At 32.3% G+C, this 19,451-nt stretch overlaps 1 protein-coding gene across 1 annotated transcript in view; it reads right to left on the minus strand.

Moving 5' to 3' along the window:
* Positions 1–19,423, minus strand: part of LOC129232540 (carnitine O-palmitoyltransferase 2, mitochondrial-like) — a 38,588-nt gene extending 19,165 nt beyond the window's left edge. The window contains exons 1-6 of the mRNA XM_054866676.1: positions 19,235–19,423; positions 19,052–19,080; positions 6,277–6,476; positions 6,083–6,142; positions 2,943–3,046; positions 641–774 (exon numbers count right to left, since the gene is read on the minus strand). Coding sequence (XP_054722651.1) covers positions 641–774; positions 2,943–3,046; positions 6,083–6,142; positions 6,277–6,476; positions 19,052–19,080; positions 19,235–19,318 — 611 coding nt within the window. The 5' untranslated portion in view covers positions 19,319–19,423. The remainder of the gene's footprint in view (positions 1–640; positions 775–2,942; positions 3,047–6,082; positions 6,143–6,276; positions 6,477–19,051; positions 19,081–19,234) is intronic.
* Positions 19,424–19,451: the final 28 nt, after the last annotated feature.

Below are 19,451 nucleotides of genomic sequence, written 5' to 3' on the forward strand. Positions count from 1 at the left end.
TTAATCTACTGAACGGAGCTCATAGCACTGGCAGGGGTCATTATCACAATACAGACAAGCAAACATCATAAATATAATATTGACACAAATGGGGGCTTTGAAGCTCCCTATGAGTAACTTCTTGGCATTGAAGTCCTTAAAACATTTTTTGTTACCTTCGATATCTTTAATGGATGACTCTCCAGTATCCACACGTGCTCCAGAGGGGTGAATTCATGACCGCAAGGAGTATACTGGTGGCCTAAATTAGTTCATAAAAACAAATACTACCAAATACAAAACTGGCAAAAATTTTGTATTTCAAAGATTTCCTATTTCTATTTTTTAGATACCTTGAAATGCTTCAACTCTTTCAAATTTTTGATAAGGAGTACCTAAATTCAATGTCTTTTGGGTGGTATACAAAATGTCTAGACACTTTTGCATTATGGGAACCCAATTCTAAAGCAATGCACAAGCCTATGCTAGTATTAGGTTTTTTTTATGTGCAAAGAAACTTGACACATGCCAGTGCAGCTGGCATCCTTGCGAATATTGCAATGAACCAAATTCAACCTTTAAACCTTAAACGAGCATTTAGTTACAAATGAGAAAACTATGCAACTAGGGGAAAATAAAAAATAAAACTTAGTATAAATACCTCATTAATTTCCGGAAAAAAGGTGTATCACTTTTTTCAGGGTTTAAATGATAAACTTCAGGCTCTAGAATTTCTGCTCTTAATGATTTCATGAAACGAAGAGATGATAAAAGCATATTTGTTGCCTTAATAAGCTAAAAATTTTTAAACATGAGTGATACAAATAAAACTAAGATCATATTAAAAAAGTGTAAAAGAATCAAATATAAATTATAAGGAATTACAAGTGTGAAATCAAAGCTAATAATTATGTGTATCTGTAGCATATAGAGCTAATACAATCTATTTTCAAACAACTTTCTGTCAGTAGTATGAATTAAAATAGCTATTGGTCCCTTTATAAATTCTTTGCAGAAAGTCTCTGGAGTTTTTAAGCTGAGAAAAATACAAGCAGGTCAAAAATTATTTGAATTATGATACAATTAACAATTAAATGTTTTCTAAAAACCAAATTTTACCCCAAGATTACAAATATTTAATGTTAACAAAATTTTCAATACTTCCAAATTCTGCTGATTTTGAGTCAATATTGTCAAAACACTTGCTTCCTGATGTGATAAATGATTGCTTAGAATTTTTACAGTAAATAAATACTAAAAATCTACATACATTTTTTATCATTGTTCAGCAGAAATCTCCGACTTATGCTATTGTGACAAAATTAGATTTAGCATTGTTCTTTTGAAGTACTTATAAATGACAAAATAACCAGAATTTATACAACCCTGGTTTACCAAATGCTAAGCATTGCATAAAAAAGTCTGTCTGAGTACCAAACAGAAAAGCAACAGCCAAACCAGTGTAATTTTTACATGCAATGGGCAAAAGTAGGCGGAAATGGATATGTTAGTTGTGTGGGTTTTTTTTAAGCTGGAAAAACTCAAAAATAGCGTGAAAAGCTAGCAGAATTAGAGTATTTTACATTTGATATCTGAAACTTTTTTGTAAAATTTATGAATAGTTTCAAAATTTATACAAAATGTATAATCACATGATCTAATCAAAGTTCATACATTGTACGGAAGAGCTATATAAGTTGGCAGCTCTGTAATTACAAAATTATTTACACCAATGAAATTTAAGAAATAAATTTCAGATCATAATTTTAAAGAATTCAATAAATGGCTGCATCTTTTTTTCTTATATGTATTTCTTTTGCTTATAGAAAAGAGCATTGAGCTTCCTAATTGGATTTACTCCACAGAGACTTTTGCTATAGATGAGTTTTTTCCCTAAGTAACTTATTTCAATTTATAGGGTTAAATGTGAACTAAGTTTATTTAACTAAATAACTAAGATTTCAGTAATGTAATATTCTAAAACATCAACAATAACATGCAAACCACTTACAATAATTTAAAAAAGTAAATAATGCTTGATCATTTATAAAGCATAAACTAAATAAAAATAAATAAAGTTGGACCTCCTTATATCGAATTAGCAAATTGTTGAAAAAAAAAATTGATATATAGAAATTTCGATGTGTAGAAACAATCTTGGTTTATCATAAAAATCTCCTCCTCTATATTTAAAGCAAATTTTCATGTTAAACGCCATTTCTAATTTATACGAGCATCGGATTAAATGAAAGTTGATAGTTAAAAAATTAAATGTGAAACTCTTACTGAGCTCTACATGACTTCCAAAAAACTAACTGTAATTCTGTTTCATGTTTTTATAAGTTTCAGTACTTTTATTATGGCTTTCTGATTTCTTGTAATAGCAGGCAAGAATAACTAACTTGCAGAAACACTAAATTTACCAGAAATGACATTTTTGCACCTTCATTCATCTTCATTCTTCGGCAATTGAACTTGATTTGCAGCATTAGGAGATTTTGGTTTTGACCATGTAACCAAGAGAAAAGTAAAATATCAATCCACTTAACTTGAATGATTTTCACCGAAGCTAAAAAGACTAGACAATAAAGATAACTGATTTTACTGTATTAACTGGTTGCAACTAAGATTTGAAATAAACTAGCGAGAATATAGGAATTGAAGAATAGAACGTCCTATCTACACACCCCTCAACTCCAGATTCCTTCTGAGTTTCTTAACCTTTAGCGAACACAATTTTCTACCCTTACCTCCATTTTACATGAGACAAATGGTCTAAAGTAAGAAAAAAATCTACCAATGTCTCGAAATTTTTTTCGATATATAGAGATTTTTTTGACACATAGAAACAATTTAGCTATGTAATGGACATGGAAATTTGCAAAGATTTCAATGTATAGAAAATTTTGATATGCAGAAGTTTGATATATGGAGGTTTGACTATATAAGTAAAAAACAAATACCTGAGTATTAAATTCCTTTTTAGGATCATCTTTAAAAGCCAAAAAAGGATTAAAATTCAATACAAGGGGAGATCTTGACTTTAAATACATATCAAACCATGGCCCTAAATGAAAGTAAGTAAAATAAATATCATGTTACAAATAGGCCACAAAAATTTTTTAAATGAAGAGAGTCAAAAAATTTAGTCTACATACTCGTTCAGTTATGCACTAAATCAACTCAAAACAGAGTAAAATACCATTTTTATTTATTTTTTTTTAATTTTATTTTATTATTATTATTTTATTTATTTTTTGATAGCAGTCAATGTCAAAAATATTCCGTTGATTTTATTTAGAGTTAACTTTGTCATTTTTAAGTCATGAATTCAATGCAAATAAAAAATTACTTTACTAATCCTGAGGTAATATAAAATATATTCTAAAGCAAATTTTAGATTTTCAAAACAAAACAACTTTTAATTACCATAGCAACAAAATAGTTTCAGGCTAAGTTAATTTTGTTCCAATGATGAGCTGAGAATATCTTTTGTTGAGAATGTGTGAAAAAAAAATCATCTGAAATTTCTTGGATACGTCATTGTCACGATGTGTTATAATTGGAAAAATAGACCTTATATATATTTAGAGATTAAGAGAAAATGCAAAAGCATCTGTGGGAGAATTATGACTAGATCCCTGGGGACACACAAATGGTTAGAGATTCATCGACATTTTTTTTTAACATGGAACACGTGTTTTTAAAAAACTACTTTTTCATGCTGTAGCTCATCATGAATTATATGAAAATTAAATAAATACATAAACAAATATGATGCATTTAAATTTATTATAGATATGGAATTGTGTGGCCTTTTTTAAAAGCTTTATCTTGGCTTTTATCTGAGTAACTTTGTTTCTTCTTTTTGACACACAGCTACAATGTAGTCAAGAGAAAGTAACCAAATTGAAGAGCACCAAAAGATATCAATGTTTTGCATTTAAAAACTGAAGTATTGCATGTTTTACGTACAAATTCCTGTGATCACTTTTCAATGTAGATTACGTTACATGATGGTGTAATTCCCATGTATTTCATTTTTACGCAGAAATAAGGTTTATTTTACATTCCAAATTTTATAACATCTTTTTTGCGAAAGCCATTGTGTATAAAAGTGCATTAGCGGTTCAACAACTGAAAGTGGGGAAATTTAAATAAAAGTTTATGAAATGAAATGATGGAGAGGGGGGCTCAATAGAGCTAAGCACTGTGACCAGAGGTCTATTGTACTAAAATGAAATTTTAACTTATGTTGTTCACCTTAAGTGTGAATTTAGATAGAAAAAATAGATATATAAGGTTACCATTTACGTATGCTTTGTTTAAATTTTTATGATTCTAACTAAATCTACCCAAACTCTCATATTGCGGTTGATGTTGATTTGCTTATAATGCTTGCATTGTGGTATTGATTTCTGAACATAATAAAACACTTTTTAAATTAAGATAATATAATACACATACATTGCAAATTTTGGTTAGTGTAACCTTTCAATCATTCCATATATTATTTCTTAAGTAGTTGTTCAATTTAAATATATGTTAACTAAAACAGAATACTTTTAGAGCATTATATACTCATGATAGTTTTATCATATTGTTCTTACTAGTTATGATAGTTTTTCATCTTAAGTATAGTTTCTCATTAACAAGGCAACCCCAACAGGTAGAGTCATTAGTGACACCCATAATAGCAAGATGCCATTTTAGGATGCAGTGAAAATAAGTTCAATCATCATCTCTACATTATTCTATTAAGCCTTAAGAACTCGTTTGTGAAAATACTAGATATGTCTGATTACGCTTCTAAGTCTGACACTTGTTCATCTATATTATACTAGTTACCATATAGTTCTTCCTGAAAAACACCAGAAACAGTAGTTTCAAAGAAATTCTTAGAAACATCAGTACATCAATAGCTAAATCTGGGCCAACAGAAAAATTACCAGAACCTTTCCCAGCCAGGTGGGGTCATGATGAAGAATGACCCACTTGAGGGGGATCGATCTCCCTTTCCCTTACATACATCCTTGTTTACAAGGTATTCTGTAGAATGTAGCTACTGTATCATACATAATCTATATATATAAAAATGAATGTTTGTTTGTATGTCATCCATGAACTCAAAAACTACTCGGCAGATTTGGCTGAAACTTTCACCGTTTGTTATTTTTGGTACTGGGAATGTTTATAGACCAGTTTGAAAAAAATCCGATCGATAGTTCTTTTTTTATTCCAATTTAAGTCACAATCCATTGGATAAATACGAATAAAATTATCGGCTGCAGAACTTAATTCCCGTGAACGATCTCATTGATAAGAAGTTAGCTGTTGCCATTTTTCTTGAGTTTGAACAAATAAATTCTTTCTTTATTTTTTTATGGCTTTTCATGCAACGGGGGGATTTAAAACTTTTTCTATTTGATATTTTTAGCGATTGATTGATCTTGCAAACTGCGTGAGTACAAAATTTGAGTGTAGTCACGGCTTCACTTGATACGTGTTTTTATAAGATGCGATAAGACGCGTATCGAGTGAAGCCTTGGTATAGTAAGCTAATCGGGACTTTTAGACACGCGATTTAGACACGTGTCACATGAATTTTGAAACAAAAAAAAAAAGCGAACGATATGTGCCATTTCGAGTCGAGAGTGAAGAATTTGTATAGATTGTGCGTATTTTTGACATTCAATATTTACAATATTGTGCGTATTTTTGACATTCCAAACGCATTTGCTGTGCAGTTTTTTTTTTTTTGGTAGCATCGGCGACTTGGCGACATACTATAAATTTAAAAGCATCACGTCATCTAAATATATAAAAATGAATGTTTGTCTGTACGTCATCGATGAAGTCAAAAACTACTGGACCGATTGTTATGAAAGTTGCTATATATATGTATTTTTCCACGGAGAAGGTGCATAATATGCTCATTGAAGCCATTCGCCACCAGGTGGCATTGCAGAGTAGCAACTTCTGCCCCGTTCAACCGATTGTCATGAAAATCAGTATAATGATGTATTTTTTTGTTGGGGTAGCAACGTGCGTCGGGTACAGCTAGTACAAAATAAATTATTACACTGCAGAAGAATAAACATACCAGAAATATAACTTGTATGTTTGTTTCTTGAGTTAGATGCTTTCAGTTCTTCTTGGAGCTCTAAAAGAGATAAATTAAAAGTAGTTGTTATCAAAGATAATATTTAAAGCACACAAAATAAATTATAAAGTAAAGAAAGTGTAGAAATTTTTTTAGCTTTACTTTATTTAACGTTGGTGAAACATACTACTTACCTTTGCCTTCTTCACATTTAAACTTTTCAACAATTTTAATAGTGTTTTGTAGTCTTTCAGAAGGTGTAATAGGCATAAGTGCTGTAATGTATCTTTCACATGTTTTATCTAATTCAGGTATAGGCAAACGGGGTAAGCTATCTTGAAAATGCATAGTAGGTACTACACTATTTTGAATGTATTGTATGTCTCCTTCTGACCTAAAATTTAAATAATAATAATGAAAATACAACATTTGTATGCTGCATGAATACATATAAGTTGTCATAACTTAATATAGTTATATAATTATGAAGTAGCATCTATATAATTGTAAAGTAGTATTATAATGCCATAACGTAATAAGTTGACAACCCCTCCCCTCTAGTTTTTAAGAGTGATGCCTATTTTGAGAGTAGCAAGTTTGAAGTGTGCTGTGCACTTTGGTGATTTTTTTTAGGCAATAAAGTTGGAACTTCTTCTGAGAACAACTCTGCACACAATAAGCCTTTTTTTAAATAATAGTTTTTTCAAATAACACCAGTAGATAGTAAAAGTAACGGTAATTTTTGCTCCTTAGTTAGTAATATTTATTTTACTTCAAGTATGCATTTTATTTAAGTATGATGCAGGGTTTAAGCTGAGTTTAAAAGTTTTTTAGCAAAAAAGCTAAAATGGGGAAATAAGCTTTAGCAAAATGCTAAGATCTTTTGAGGAATGAATACGTTTGCATATCTTCTTAGATGGCTTAATGTGTTTTATGTGTAGTTGATGATTGAATTTCAAATTTAAAATGTTTCTCAGCAAATGTAGCACTTACTATGAAATAGGGTATGTAAATGATGGCACGTAAAGCCATCATTTACACACCATAGATGGAATGATACACACCATTGAAAGAACACAATAATGATTCTTAAAATGGCCCAAGTCCCATTCCCACAATAAAATATTTATCAATGGGACAGAATCCCCATTAAAACTAAACATTGTTTAACTTCACAGCAATTGAAAAATTTTAACTTTGATTAATAGTCTTTTTCAGAGGATGATTTTTATGCATAAAAATTTTGATACACACTTAATTCTTCAACCAATATATAATTTATATCAAGGAGTTTATATGTGTGCTAATAGTATTCTTTGCATTTTGTGATGCAGAATCGTCAACTTTTATTATATTTTAGTAAATATTTATCTATTTGGACATTGATGCACCTTGAGAGTAAACTAGTTCTGAAGAAAACTCCAAGTTATTCGAAATACCAAATGCTGCTGCATGTGCAGGGGTCGATCCAGGTTTTATTTTTTGGGTCCCCATTTTGTGAAAAAGCAAAATATTTTTGTGAATTTTCTTTATTTTTGTGAAAAACCAAAATATTTTTGTGAATTTTATTTATTTTTGTTAAAAAGACCTTCTCGTGATTTTTTTCTTGGAAAAGATTATATAAAAGCATTTTTAGCTGTCGTATCATTATAGAAAAGCCCTAGACAGGTTTCTGGGGTGATTGCAAGTCCTTGAAGAATACCTGAAAGCTGTCAAGAGAAAATGCGCTGGGGGGAAGGGGGGGAGTAAGATCCTTAATATTTTACTCGTAATTTGACACATACATTGCATTTATTGATTTTTACAAATATACATATGCAAGGCACACTTTCTTAAGGTGAAAGTCTCACAATTTCCTGTTTGCTCCTCTCAAATACTTTTAGAGCAATGAAAATTGCACATGCTGCTGCACGTAATGATAACTCCTAATACAATATGAACAGACTCAAAGATATCACATATTTCTTAACACAGAAGTGAAATACCCATTAAAGATGCCATGTATGTGTTTGAAAAACGTAAAAGTAATTAAAACCCAAAATAATACTGCACCAGCATTCAACGTTTAATTTTTTGACATTTGACGTTCTTACAGAGTAGGTATTTCGTTAAAACTTTGCAATTTAATGATGTTAATAAATATATAAAGAAATTTTATTTGTTTGCCTCTTAACAAGGTACAGTAAATATCGTCAAAAATTCGAAAAATTCGTTTACCATGGCGGATGTAAGGAAATCAAGATCTTCAAAAGAAATAAAAATATAAAAAAAAGCATATAAAAAGAATTTTATTTTAAGTAAAGTTATTTTAGAATTGGATTTTGAAACTCATCACAAATTAATACTAAATATATATTGCGTAATCAAAGTAAAATTTAGGATTTTCCTGAAAACAACGGAGTTTCAGTATTTTCAAAGATAAATGTTTTGAACTGAAATGTGGGATAAATACGTGGTATTCTTACCACAAGTTAGCAAATGTTTTTTTTATTTCATTGTCATCTAAATTTTCCCCCAAAAATCTAACTAGAGATTCAAAATTCTCAGAAATGGCCCATTGCTTCTTGATTATAAAGTACAAAATTTGAATAAACTTACCAATCTGTTAATTTTTTTTTTTTTTGGCTTCAGTTCCAATCTCTGCACTTTGAGATTTTTTTGAGAATTCCTTCTTTTGCACTAGATTTTTGTATATTGACAGCCTCTCTGTGATTTTTGCTGCACTCATGTTTTTTTAACTCTATAGGGTGACGGCTTTTCTTGATATCAACTCCAATATTTACTCAAGTTTTGTTCGAATCACTGACATTCAAGAAAGATGAACATATTTTGCACAAAAAACCCTTAGCTGAATAACTGTAGTAAAGCCAGCTATACACCTTTTCATAATTTGCAATGTACTTTTCATTTATTGCATGCTTCTTATTTCCATTTGTACTCTCAAATACAATTGCTTGATTCATTATTTGATGGCTCAATATCATCATCAGTTGAAGTTGCTTCAGATTCACTTCCAGTATTTTCTGCCTCAAAAATCGTTATACTTTCGCGAACTGCCTCACTGTCATTTGATGTAATCTTTTACCGCATTTCCCGAGTCCTCCAAAACGGGAAAAATTGCGTTACTATCTTTTACCGCATTTTCCAAGTGCTCCGAAACGGGAACATTTGCGTTACTGTTACTGCATGATGAATTGGTGGTAGCGATTTTATCGGAGTTGTTAATTGCTGACTTGAAGAAATTCACAATATTTTGGGATCCAACGTTCGAAGAGCAAAATTTTTAATCATAATACGCAGAATTTCGGGAGGTACCTCCCGTTGCAGGACGTCCTCGTTTCATATTTTAATTTCTTGAAGAATTATTTTCAACGAACAAGCGATCTCTCCAAACTGAGATTATTGCGGCTGCTATCTCCAGCGCTCCATTATCCGCTAGAAACGTAACGAAATATTTTGCAAAACACAAATTATAATCGAATAGAATAACAATTTATTCTTTGATGCGCCTAAAAACTGTCCACTTAAACACGCGAAGGCGCGAACAAGCTAACTCCGAAAAAGATCGTCTGCGCTCCTGGATTGCAGACGATCTGTTACAAAAGAAAAATTAATACCGAGAAAGAAAACAAACTGGAATAATAAACAATTACCACATTTTTTTAAATTTATCGTCTGCAGTTTTTTTTTAATTTATCGTCTGCAGATTACGCGATTCGCGCAACTTTTTATAAAATCCCACTCAATAAAACTTCCTTTGCGCGCTGTTCCCGTTGCTCACCATTAGCGGACATACATTTAAAAAAATGCGACATTGCTCATCTCGAAGTTTTATATTTATTTAAAGAAGACAGCAAGATTAAGTAGAATAACTGACGATATTTTTCAGCTGGCGTTGTATTTTATCAATAAAAGAAGGAATCTAGGAATTAAACTACAAAAATAAATAAATAAATAAATAATAATACAGTTATTCTTTTGGTTTACTGTATGCTGTACTGTACGCTCAAACTAGCGTGACTTTGGACGTTATCTTTTGCTTCTACACGTACAGTCTACAAGAAAAATAGCAGGAAAGAAAAAATGAAAAATGCATTTAAACCAGCAATTCTCAGCAGACACCGGTCCGCGAGAAAATTTGACCGGTCCTCGTTTCCAATAAAATAAAATTTCCTTATTTTATTTTTATTCCTAATTTTATACGATATGCATTAATATATCCATTACTTTGCATACGTTTTGAGGTTTCTCTCCAATATTTATTCGCTTATGAAAATTTACACAAATTAGCTGCGGTTATTTACATTCAAAGTGTGTAAGTCATTAAAAACAATTTTACAATTAACTTTTGTAAGTTTATTTTGAGTAGAAGGTTTTTCTTTCTGGAATTTGTTTAAAAAAAAGGACAAAACAGATTAGTTTATTTTAGTGAAAAAAAAGTAAAAATTTCTACCGGTCCGTGAAATTTTTTGACGAAGTTTTACCGGTCCGAGTGTCAAAAAAAAAAAAAAAGATCGAGAAAAGCTGCTTTAAACTAAAGAATATGAGAAAAAGTGGGTACCCCTGGCTTAATCACACCTTTTTTTTTTTTTTTTCATTAAATGCAATCGTGTCAAGTGAGCTTTCGAGTTCGGACAGTATCAATTACAGACTACAGGGAATTTCGGCAATCGGTTGTTCGGCGTTTCCCGCGTAGTCTCATACTCTAACAGGATTTAATTAATTGCTATACAATACGATTTGCATCACCATGTGCCAGTATTCAACGCGAATTTCTATGCAATTGGTTAAAAAAATGAAAATATAAGATTTTCGAGTGTTCTTTTTAACCTTCGTTCGGGAATAATTTTCAGAAATTTTGCTCGTCCGTTCCGTAACTATGAACCTTAACCCCCCAACTATGAACCTTAAACTTTTTCAAAATAAACTGAAGGAAATATTAACAAATTCAATTTGCAGCTAATTTTGAGCATTAAAAATGCATAATTTGACAAAAAAATATGGATAAATGAAGGATGCGTGCAACTAAGACACAATTGAAAGTAATAATGATTCAAAGGAATATTTAATTCAGAAATACTTTGTCATTGAAGCAAATCAAACCAACAGAATATAGGCGATAAATTTGCCGTGGCGTGAAATGAGTCATCGCACTCGTAGAACAGCAGAAAATCATCGAATCAATTCTTTATCACGTGCTCATTATTTTTCTTGGATTTTGGCTAGCCACCAATCACAAGCGTCCCTCTCCCCCCCCCCTCTGACGCTCTCAAGTAAAAACAAATCACACAGCAGGCAAAAAGATAAGACGGGGGAAGGTGGAAGAGGTGTAGGGGGCTTCCGCGTAGATGCGTACACATTTGTAGTTAAAAAATATTGTGAAAGGGCTGCCTTTTTATAAATTTTTGCGAAGGGGCTGCTTTTACGACGCGGAATTTTGTGAATGAGGTCGCTTTTGCGATGGGGAATTTTGTGAATGGGGCCGCTTTTGCGACGCGGAATTTTGTGAATGGGGCCGCTTTTGCCATGTGGAATTTTGTGAAGGGGCCGCAAAGCGGCCCCAATTTGGCGCTGGATCGACCCCTGATGTGCATGTGAAATCGAAATGATGACATCATAGCCTTTTCCAGAAAGAGCTCTAAGTTCAACCAATGGACTGCTTTCTCGATTAAACTATCTTCCCCATGCACCCATCCATCCTATGTGGAACGCTTACTCCCCTAACAGCATTGGAGAAAAGATGCCAGAGAAGCCCACTTCTCATCCCTCCCTTCTCACGAGAAGGTAGAAAATGCGTTTGGTTTTTATCTGCAAAGTTTTTATCCTCCCCCTCTTTCATTTTCTTTTTTGGTGTGTGTCTGACACTCAGCAAAATCTTTGAGAAACAAAAATGCCTTGCTTCATTTTCTCAATTGAGAAAGTCTTTTCGAATTTTGCCAAAAATACGACCGTGGCAGAAACCCTGGTATGATAGTTGCAAGAGTTAGGCTGCAATTACAGTAAAGTATGACAAAAAGTTGCATTCATGTTCACTGTAAAAAAAAGGCTATGCCATACAGGGTCGGATCTGCATATCCGCAGACCCCAAGGTGCGAGGAGGGGGGGGGGGGGGGTTGACGTCCTTAAGGGTGGGTCCCAATGGCCCAAGAAATTGAAAAAAAAAAAAAAATCTAGCACTAAGACATATTAACGTTGAAATTATACACTTCTGGGCTCTGGGCGCAATAGATTTGTTGCAGGGGGGCCCAAAATTAATAGATCCAGGCTAAATGTTATCAAAAAAAAAAAAGCTTGGATATTCCTTTTTGCAAAACATAAATGTTCAATGCATAGATGCAAGGGCGTGAACAGGAGGGAAGAAAGGCCTGGCCCGAGCCTGAAGGGGGCCCAATATTTCCATACCTAATGTGAAAGGGGCCCAATAAATGTCATTTGTGGCAGGCCCAAAAATTTCTGTGCACGCCCCTGAATAGATGTTACAAGCAAAGTGGAAAGTGAGAATGATTGAACACCATAAAAGGGAGAGCATAGTATTTAACAATACTGGGTGCACCTCTAGTTGAGTCATGGCGACATATCAATCCAAGCTTTTTAAAGCTTTTGTGAAATATTCATGATTACAAATACAGATATAATGACCAGCAAGAGACTATGGGTCCATCTACGCTGGTCCTAGTCGGTTGAGCATTCTTCAATGAAGATCAAGAACCCTCTTCAAACTATCTATCCCATTGTAAAAGCTTAAGACTGTGCTGAAGTAGTAATTTTACTTGATTTCAAGATAATATAAAGTTTTTCGATAAGTGCATAAAAATCACACATTTTCTTTGATAAATATGTTCATTACATTTCACTTTCCTCTTTTTTAATATGTATTGCTTATTTCCAAAAACAAGACAAAATGTTTCTGATTATTTTCCGAAGATAAGGCTCAATTTATTTGCAAATATATATACAACTAGAGGACCCGACAGACGTTGTTCCGTTCAAACTTTGTAAATTGAAAAATTTCAATGAACTATCAAGTGTTTGAACCGTTCTGTTGAAAAAAATAAGTAGGGGAGAGTGGGGATGAATGGGACAAATTTCCCATTTTAATTAATATTCCAAAAATTTTACTTTTTTCAGCTATCTAACAATTTTTAAACAAATATTTCAATGATTTGTGACATATAAATAAATGAATTCAGTCAATTTGTTGTCATTTTAGATAGCTAAAATAGTTTTTAACAGTGCATGTATTCTGTCCCATTCATCCCCATAAAGGGGATGAATGGGACAATATTGGGGATGAATGGGACAAGTAAAAAAAATCACTTAACACTGAAAAAAAAATTTAATGTTACATTGATTTCTTGATTACAAATGTAGGAAGGTATATTTCTCTTTTTCCAAATTGAAATTAAAAAAATGTTACGGAAAAATATTAGTCAACTCTATTTTACATCATATTGGCCAAAATTTACATCAAATGACAAAAGTCCTTTTGTCCTTTCAGTTCCCAACATTCTAGGCTTAGGCAGTTTCATTATAACATCTTCAAAGTCAACAATATAAATTTCTGGAACATCAGGGTAATAAAACAAAAAGGTGTTTTCTTTCTTTTTTAGAAATTGCACTTGAACATTTTCTACGTTGTTTCTTAAAACTCGAGCAACATAGCATATCACTTTCTTTTTTCCACTAAATTTCGTCAAAATGAAATCATCATCTTCTAGGCCATCTGGAATGAGATTCTGCATTAGATTATCAGATTCACTTTCATCCATAAAGGAATCACTTTCATCATTAAGCGATAAAGTGTCAGTATCATCCATACTGCTGTTTTCTTGTTCGTCTAAGATTACTTTGTTTTTGATTTTGCTCCTCCTCTGTTTCTTTGTCTTAGCAATTTCTTGTTCTTCAATGACTTGTTTTTCTGGTGTATCAGTTAGCACACGACAGCGTCCTTGTTTTCTTCCTCTACGTGATGTTTTTCTAGGAGATGCTTTTGGGTATGGGCGAATAGTTGTGAGAGGACTGTCTTCTCTGTTCATTGCAAATGTTCCTGTTGGTGTACTAGGGCTGTTTATGAAATTTGAACTAGTTGAAGGAACACTAAAATCTTGCTCAGCTGCAGACTTGGCAGCAACTAATGGACGATCAGTTACGGAAGCTGAAAGAAAGTCCTCTTCAGTGAAAATCTCGGTGTTGAGGGGATATATGCCAGTCTTTTGGAAACCAGCTATAATGTTATGTTTTGTAAAAGCAGAAATATATGCAGTATTTGAAAGAGCAGCAATATTATAGATAGTAATGTTTTTGCCTGGATGGTTAGTCATCCAGTTATTCTGAGCAATACGATACCTCATTTTAAACGGACTATAGACTGACACATCGAGGGGTTGCATCCGATGGCTACAGTGTGGTGGAAATGTTAACAGCACAACACCCTGTTCTTTTGCAAAGGAAATAACCTCAATATTTACATGACTGTCGTGATTATCCATAATCAACAGTACTGGTTTTTCTTTTGTGCATTTTGTATGTTTGACAAAATGCTCCATTGCTTTGAAAAAATTTGGCGCAGTCATCCACCCGCTAGGATGAGCAAGACCTAAACTACCCGATGGGCCACTTTCTAGCATAAATTCCTTGTAGTTTACTCGAGGAAATACATAGACAGGAGGAATTGTGTTTCCACTGGCATTTACAAAATTCAGCATTGTTATCAATTGACCTCGTTCAGCTGAGGTGATCTGACCGACTTGTTTTACTCCACGCTCAGCAATAATTTTGGGACACTCAGTCACTGTACTTAAGCCTGTCTCATCACAGTTATAGATATCTGCTGGTTCAAACTTGTATTTCTTTTGCAGAGTTTCAAGTTTCTCAAAAAACGTATTTGTGTTATTTTTATTAAAGCTACTGGCTCTTGACTGGCTTGTACTTTCAGGTGTTCGGATGGATAAGTCTTGATGTCTGGACAAAAAACCTGAAAGCCAGTCTTTCCCAGCAGTTTTATTTTCCTCCCATACTGACGGTAACTTTCATAAGAATTTAGCATAATCAAAAGCTAGCTTCCTTGTTTGGACAGTGGTTAGACCATAACACATTTGAGATGAAATTTTTAAGTATTCACTTAATTGCTTTTCTTCTATACATGAAAATATTTTCCTATTCCCGACATTTGGATTTGGTACATAGGATTCCAAATCTGTATTTTGTTTAGCTTCTTTTACATATCTGCCTAAAGTGGATTTGGACATGTTGAAAGCGCTTGCAACTGTTCTTAAAGGCATTTTTTTAACAACAACCTCATTTACAGCTTCTTTAATCATTGCTGATGAGCTCCTAACTCTCTCGGTTTTCTTTTTCCAATTCCGTGGCATACTGCAAAAGCAAAAACTATTTATAAAATATATGATTAAAAATGCAGGTAAATATTTTTTAAGCACAAAACTTTTACAGCACAAGAAATGACTGCAATTAAAGTTATTAACTAGGCTATTCTTTGTTAAAATATTTATGCTATGACTGTAAATAAATTGTCAAGATCAGATTTTCAATGAGTTGATCAACAATGTAGATAAGTGCTTTAAGCAATTTAAAACTATTCATATGCCAAATTTTAGTTCATAAAAAATGGAAAATAGTTTAGTGAATTGAATATTGTAAATTTTTGATGCAAAGTTTTGAAATCAGAAAATGCAGGCGATGAATGGGACTGTCCCATTCATCCCCCAAACTGTTGTCCCAATCATCCCCATACCCACATGTTTATGTAAATCAAAAAGTAGGCTTAGAAAATAATTATGAATTTTCACCATTTTAATTTTAAATCATAGTAAAATTAGTATATTTCCAACCCCATACAACATTCATAGCCTTAAGTGCAGTAATTTTTAATAAACACTTAATAAATGAAAACACAAAAACTTACTTTTGGTATGGGAAATCAAACTTTGCTCTCTTGTTTAAACCAACATGGAAACAAATGCTTTAAAACACAATTTATTCAGTAGGATAGATGCTGCCATCTGCTAGGTGAAATATCAAACATTTAAATTTTATTTTAAGTATAAAAAAGTCAATTGTCCCATTCATCCCCTGTCCCATTCATCCCCATTCTCCCCTATAAAAAAATGTTTCAAGCTGCTATGCTGTCAGAATATGTATATTTATTACAACTTGAATTATCTAATGCCCACTGAGCAGTTATTTTATTAACTTTTTTTTCTCCCGTACGTGATGGTTTGTTCCTTCAGCTATACTCAAAGGATAAAAAGCATCCTCAGATATTAAGTGTAAAAAACTAACTACGCATCTAGAACAAACGGGAAATCCCGCTGCAACATCCCCCATATAAAAAAGAATAAAACAATCGAAAGGATATCATTTAAAAAATGATAAAGATGAAAACAGTTCTCTGAATAAGCGAAAATCACTCATCCCTCCCCCTCTCCCAATGCAAAATAAATATTCTTCAACTAAAATGACTAAAAACTCTTTAAAAACGAAAAGCAATTCTTTGACATTTGAAATGATTCACCAAATAAACAAAAAATACATTACATTAACAGTAGCTTTAAAATGCAAACAAATGATCACGCAACTGAACGAAAACTTTTAAAACTTCAAATATTGTCTAATTTGTTCTTTCCACCAAAGGTAAAGATCTTCCACTGCACTGATCTTTTGTGTATAGAACTACCCTGTTGTAATTTATCTGGACGAAAATAAAATTTGTTTCGTCTTTAAATTCCATCATCTTTTCCTTTAAGGATTATCAAACTAATCAGTTTATTATTAAAGTATTCTTAACATTGGTGCCAAAACTCACATGGATTTGAACCGAGAAAGAAATGTTGCTGGGGACAGTACTTTCTCATCATTTGGTTAGGATAACCTAAAGCACCCATCCGGTCACATGGTTCAACTACGACGACAGAACACACGTTTTGTGTGAACTTTACTTCACCAGTACTTTACTTTAAAATATATATCGGGACCTAAAATCGTTGCTTTCAAGAAATGAAGGCTTCACTCTCTCTCTCTACGTTTTATCTCTTCTCAATTGACATATCACAGTAGGAAATTTCATTACTGAAAACAGAACTGACTTTCTTATTGTCCTTTGGCAACGGGTTAAATATTTATTTTAGTTCTCGCTCAACAATAGGTTAAAATAAATATTAATCATTTGGGAGATTTTATCATCCAATGTTTAAATTAATTAATTCATTAGCAAAAACGTTTCCGATTCGATCCATCGCGCTTCAAAACCATGCTTGCCACAACTTAATTACACACAAAAAATTTGATCAATATTGGTCCAGCCATTTAAAAGCCTTATGGTGACAAACGCCCGCACAGAAGATTTCTATATATTAAGATAGGGATGCACCAATTGGCAGAAATGTTGGTGATAGGGAGCCTGGGGTGGAATAAATATTAACTTGATATATAGTATAACTTGCTACGCGACAGGCAGGTCTGGGTTCCAATTCCGGCTTGGACATGGATGTATTCTCTCTCCTGTCCATTTCCTTTCTTTGTGTGAATGTGTTGTGCTCTGAATGGTTGCCTAGTGCTTACTCTACAAATGGGTCATTATGGCATGTGTGTACTGTAGAAGTCGCACTTCACAACAATTTACAGTGCAGTTGGAAAAGTGAAACAGTGCACTACAAATTGCCAGCCTAGCTCGCACATGATAAAAAAAAAAAAAAAAAATTGAAAGTTATTTTTATTTATTACAAATATGTAACGGGGGGAGGGGTATTTCTAACTCGTGTTTTTTGTATTGTTATTTAAAAGTCCTGGAGTTTAATTATACATAATAGCGGCAGGTGAATATCAGATATTTCCTTCAGTTTTATGCACTTGCTAAAGTATTTATTTTGTCTTTACTCTGTACTCATTCATTGCATAAAATTGCACTTTCTTGTTATCAATAAATGTATTCATCATAATTTCTAGTTAAAGGTAAACTTTAAAAAATATTTTCAGAAATATTTTTTTCGTTGATTTATTAGTACATCCCTAACACTTTATTTTATTGCTTAGGAGCTGATTTTTAAACTGAAATCAAGATATTTATTGTGAACTATTAATTTTCAATCAAGCTTGGAGTATCACAGCAATTGCAGTCATCCATGCTCGCTTTGGACATTTGATTTTCAAGTTTTTGGTCGTTTTCATTTCTTAATTTTTTTTTTATAAGGAAAAAAGAAAGATGCATTTTTCTTATCACTGTACACTATATTAAATTATGCACTGAAAACACAAAAAACCGTTGCATAAAATATCAGATGAACGCCCCAAATCACAAGAGCAGAAAACAAAGCAACGCAAAACATCAATTAGCTCCCATGAAAAACTGAAACAAAAAACAATTAGATATTAAGTTTAGCAGGAAGCAATGAACCCAAAATAATGAGCATAATTAACTTATTCATTTCTACATTCATTAATGTAGCAATTAATACAAGAGATCAAATATCAATAATTTTCAAAATTAGTAAATATTCTCACCAGTTTCAATCACCAGTTTTAAAAATTTGAAAATACAGCTCTGACAGATATATCGTTGCCTCAGAGCAACAATAAGACATTTAATTCCATGACTAACACTAAGATATTCTACTGTTGCTCTGAGGTGACAATATATAAAATTTTTAAAATAGCAAATCACTGATCTTTGAGTTTATTTATATGGCTATTTCTCCTTTAATTTTTTTGAGTACCTTGTCTGTGACAGGCCTTAGCAATAAAAAAGTAATAATTACACCTAATAAAAACTAATGAAAGAGACATTAGAAAACGGAATGGAGGGGGGAAAGGAATTTCATTGTCTTTTTTAGATTTTAATGTCACAAAGCAACAAAAACTACATGGAGTATATTGAAAATATAAATAACTAATGATTTACACTACGAAGGGAATTTTACACCCTTCACACTGATCCAAATTTAGAAGTAAACTCACCCATGGTAAGAATATCTCTGCAGTTTGATCTGAAAAATAGAAATTCATAAAGAATATCATTTTCCTAAGAAGAAAACAAGTTCAACTTTCTAAAACAGTAATCATATTCAAATTTCTCAGAATATAACATCTAGAGAGATATTACATGATTGTTTAAAAATAGTCAGTTCCTCCTATACTTACAAAATTTAGGCATTCTTTATTTCTTGCAAATACATGGAAACGATTTTCAATCAAGTAAGGCAAGACTTTCGTTCGCGACATCATTTTATTTCCTTTTTTATGCAATTTTATAAGTTATAACTAAAAAATTTTCATATAGTCTGTGATAAATTAAAACACATGATCATTAAAAGGCCCTAATTGCGTAAATTGCCCCAATTTCATTGTTATGATGAGT

This window comes from Uloborus diversus, unplaced genomic scaffold (assembly GCF_026930045.1).
Source record: "Uloborus diversus isolate 005 unplaced genomic scaffold, Udiv.v.3.1 scaffold_1254, whole genome shotgun sequence".
In the NCBI taxonomy this organism is placed as follows: Eukaryota; Metazoa; Arthropoda; class Arachnida; order Araneae; family Uloboridae; genus Uloborus; species Uloborus diversus.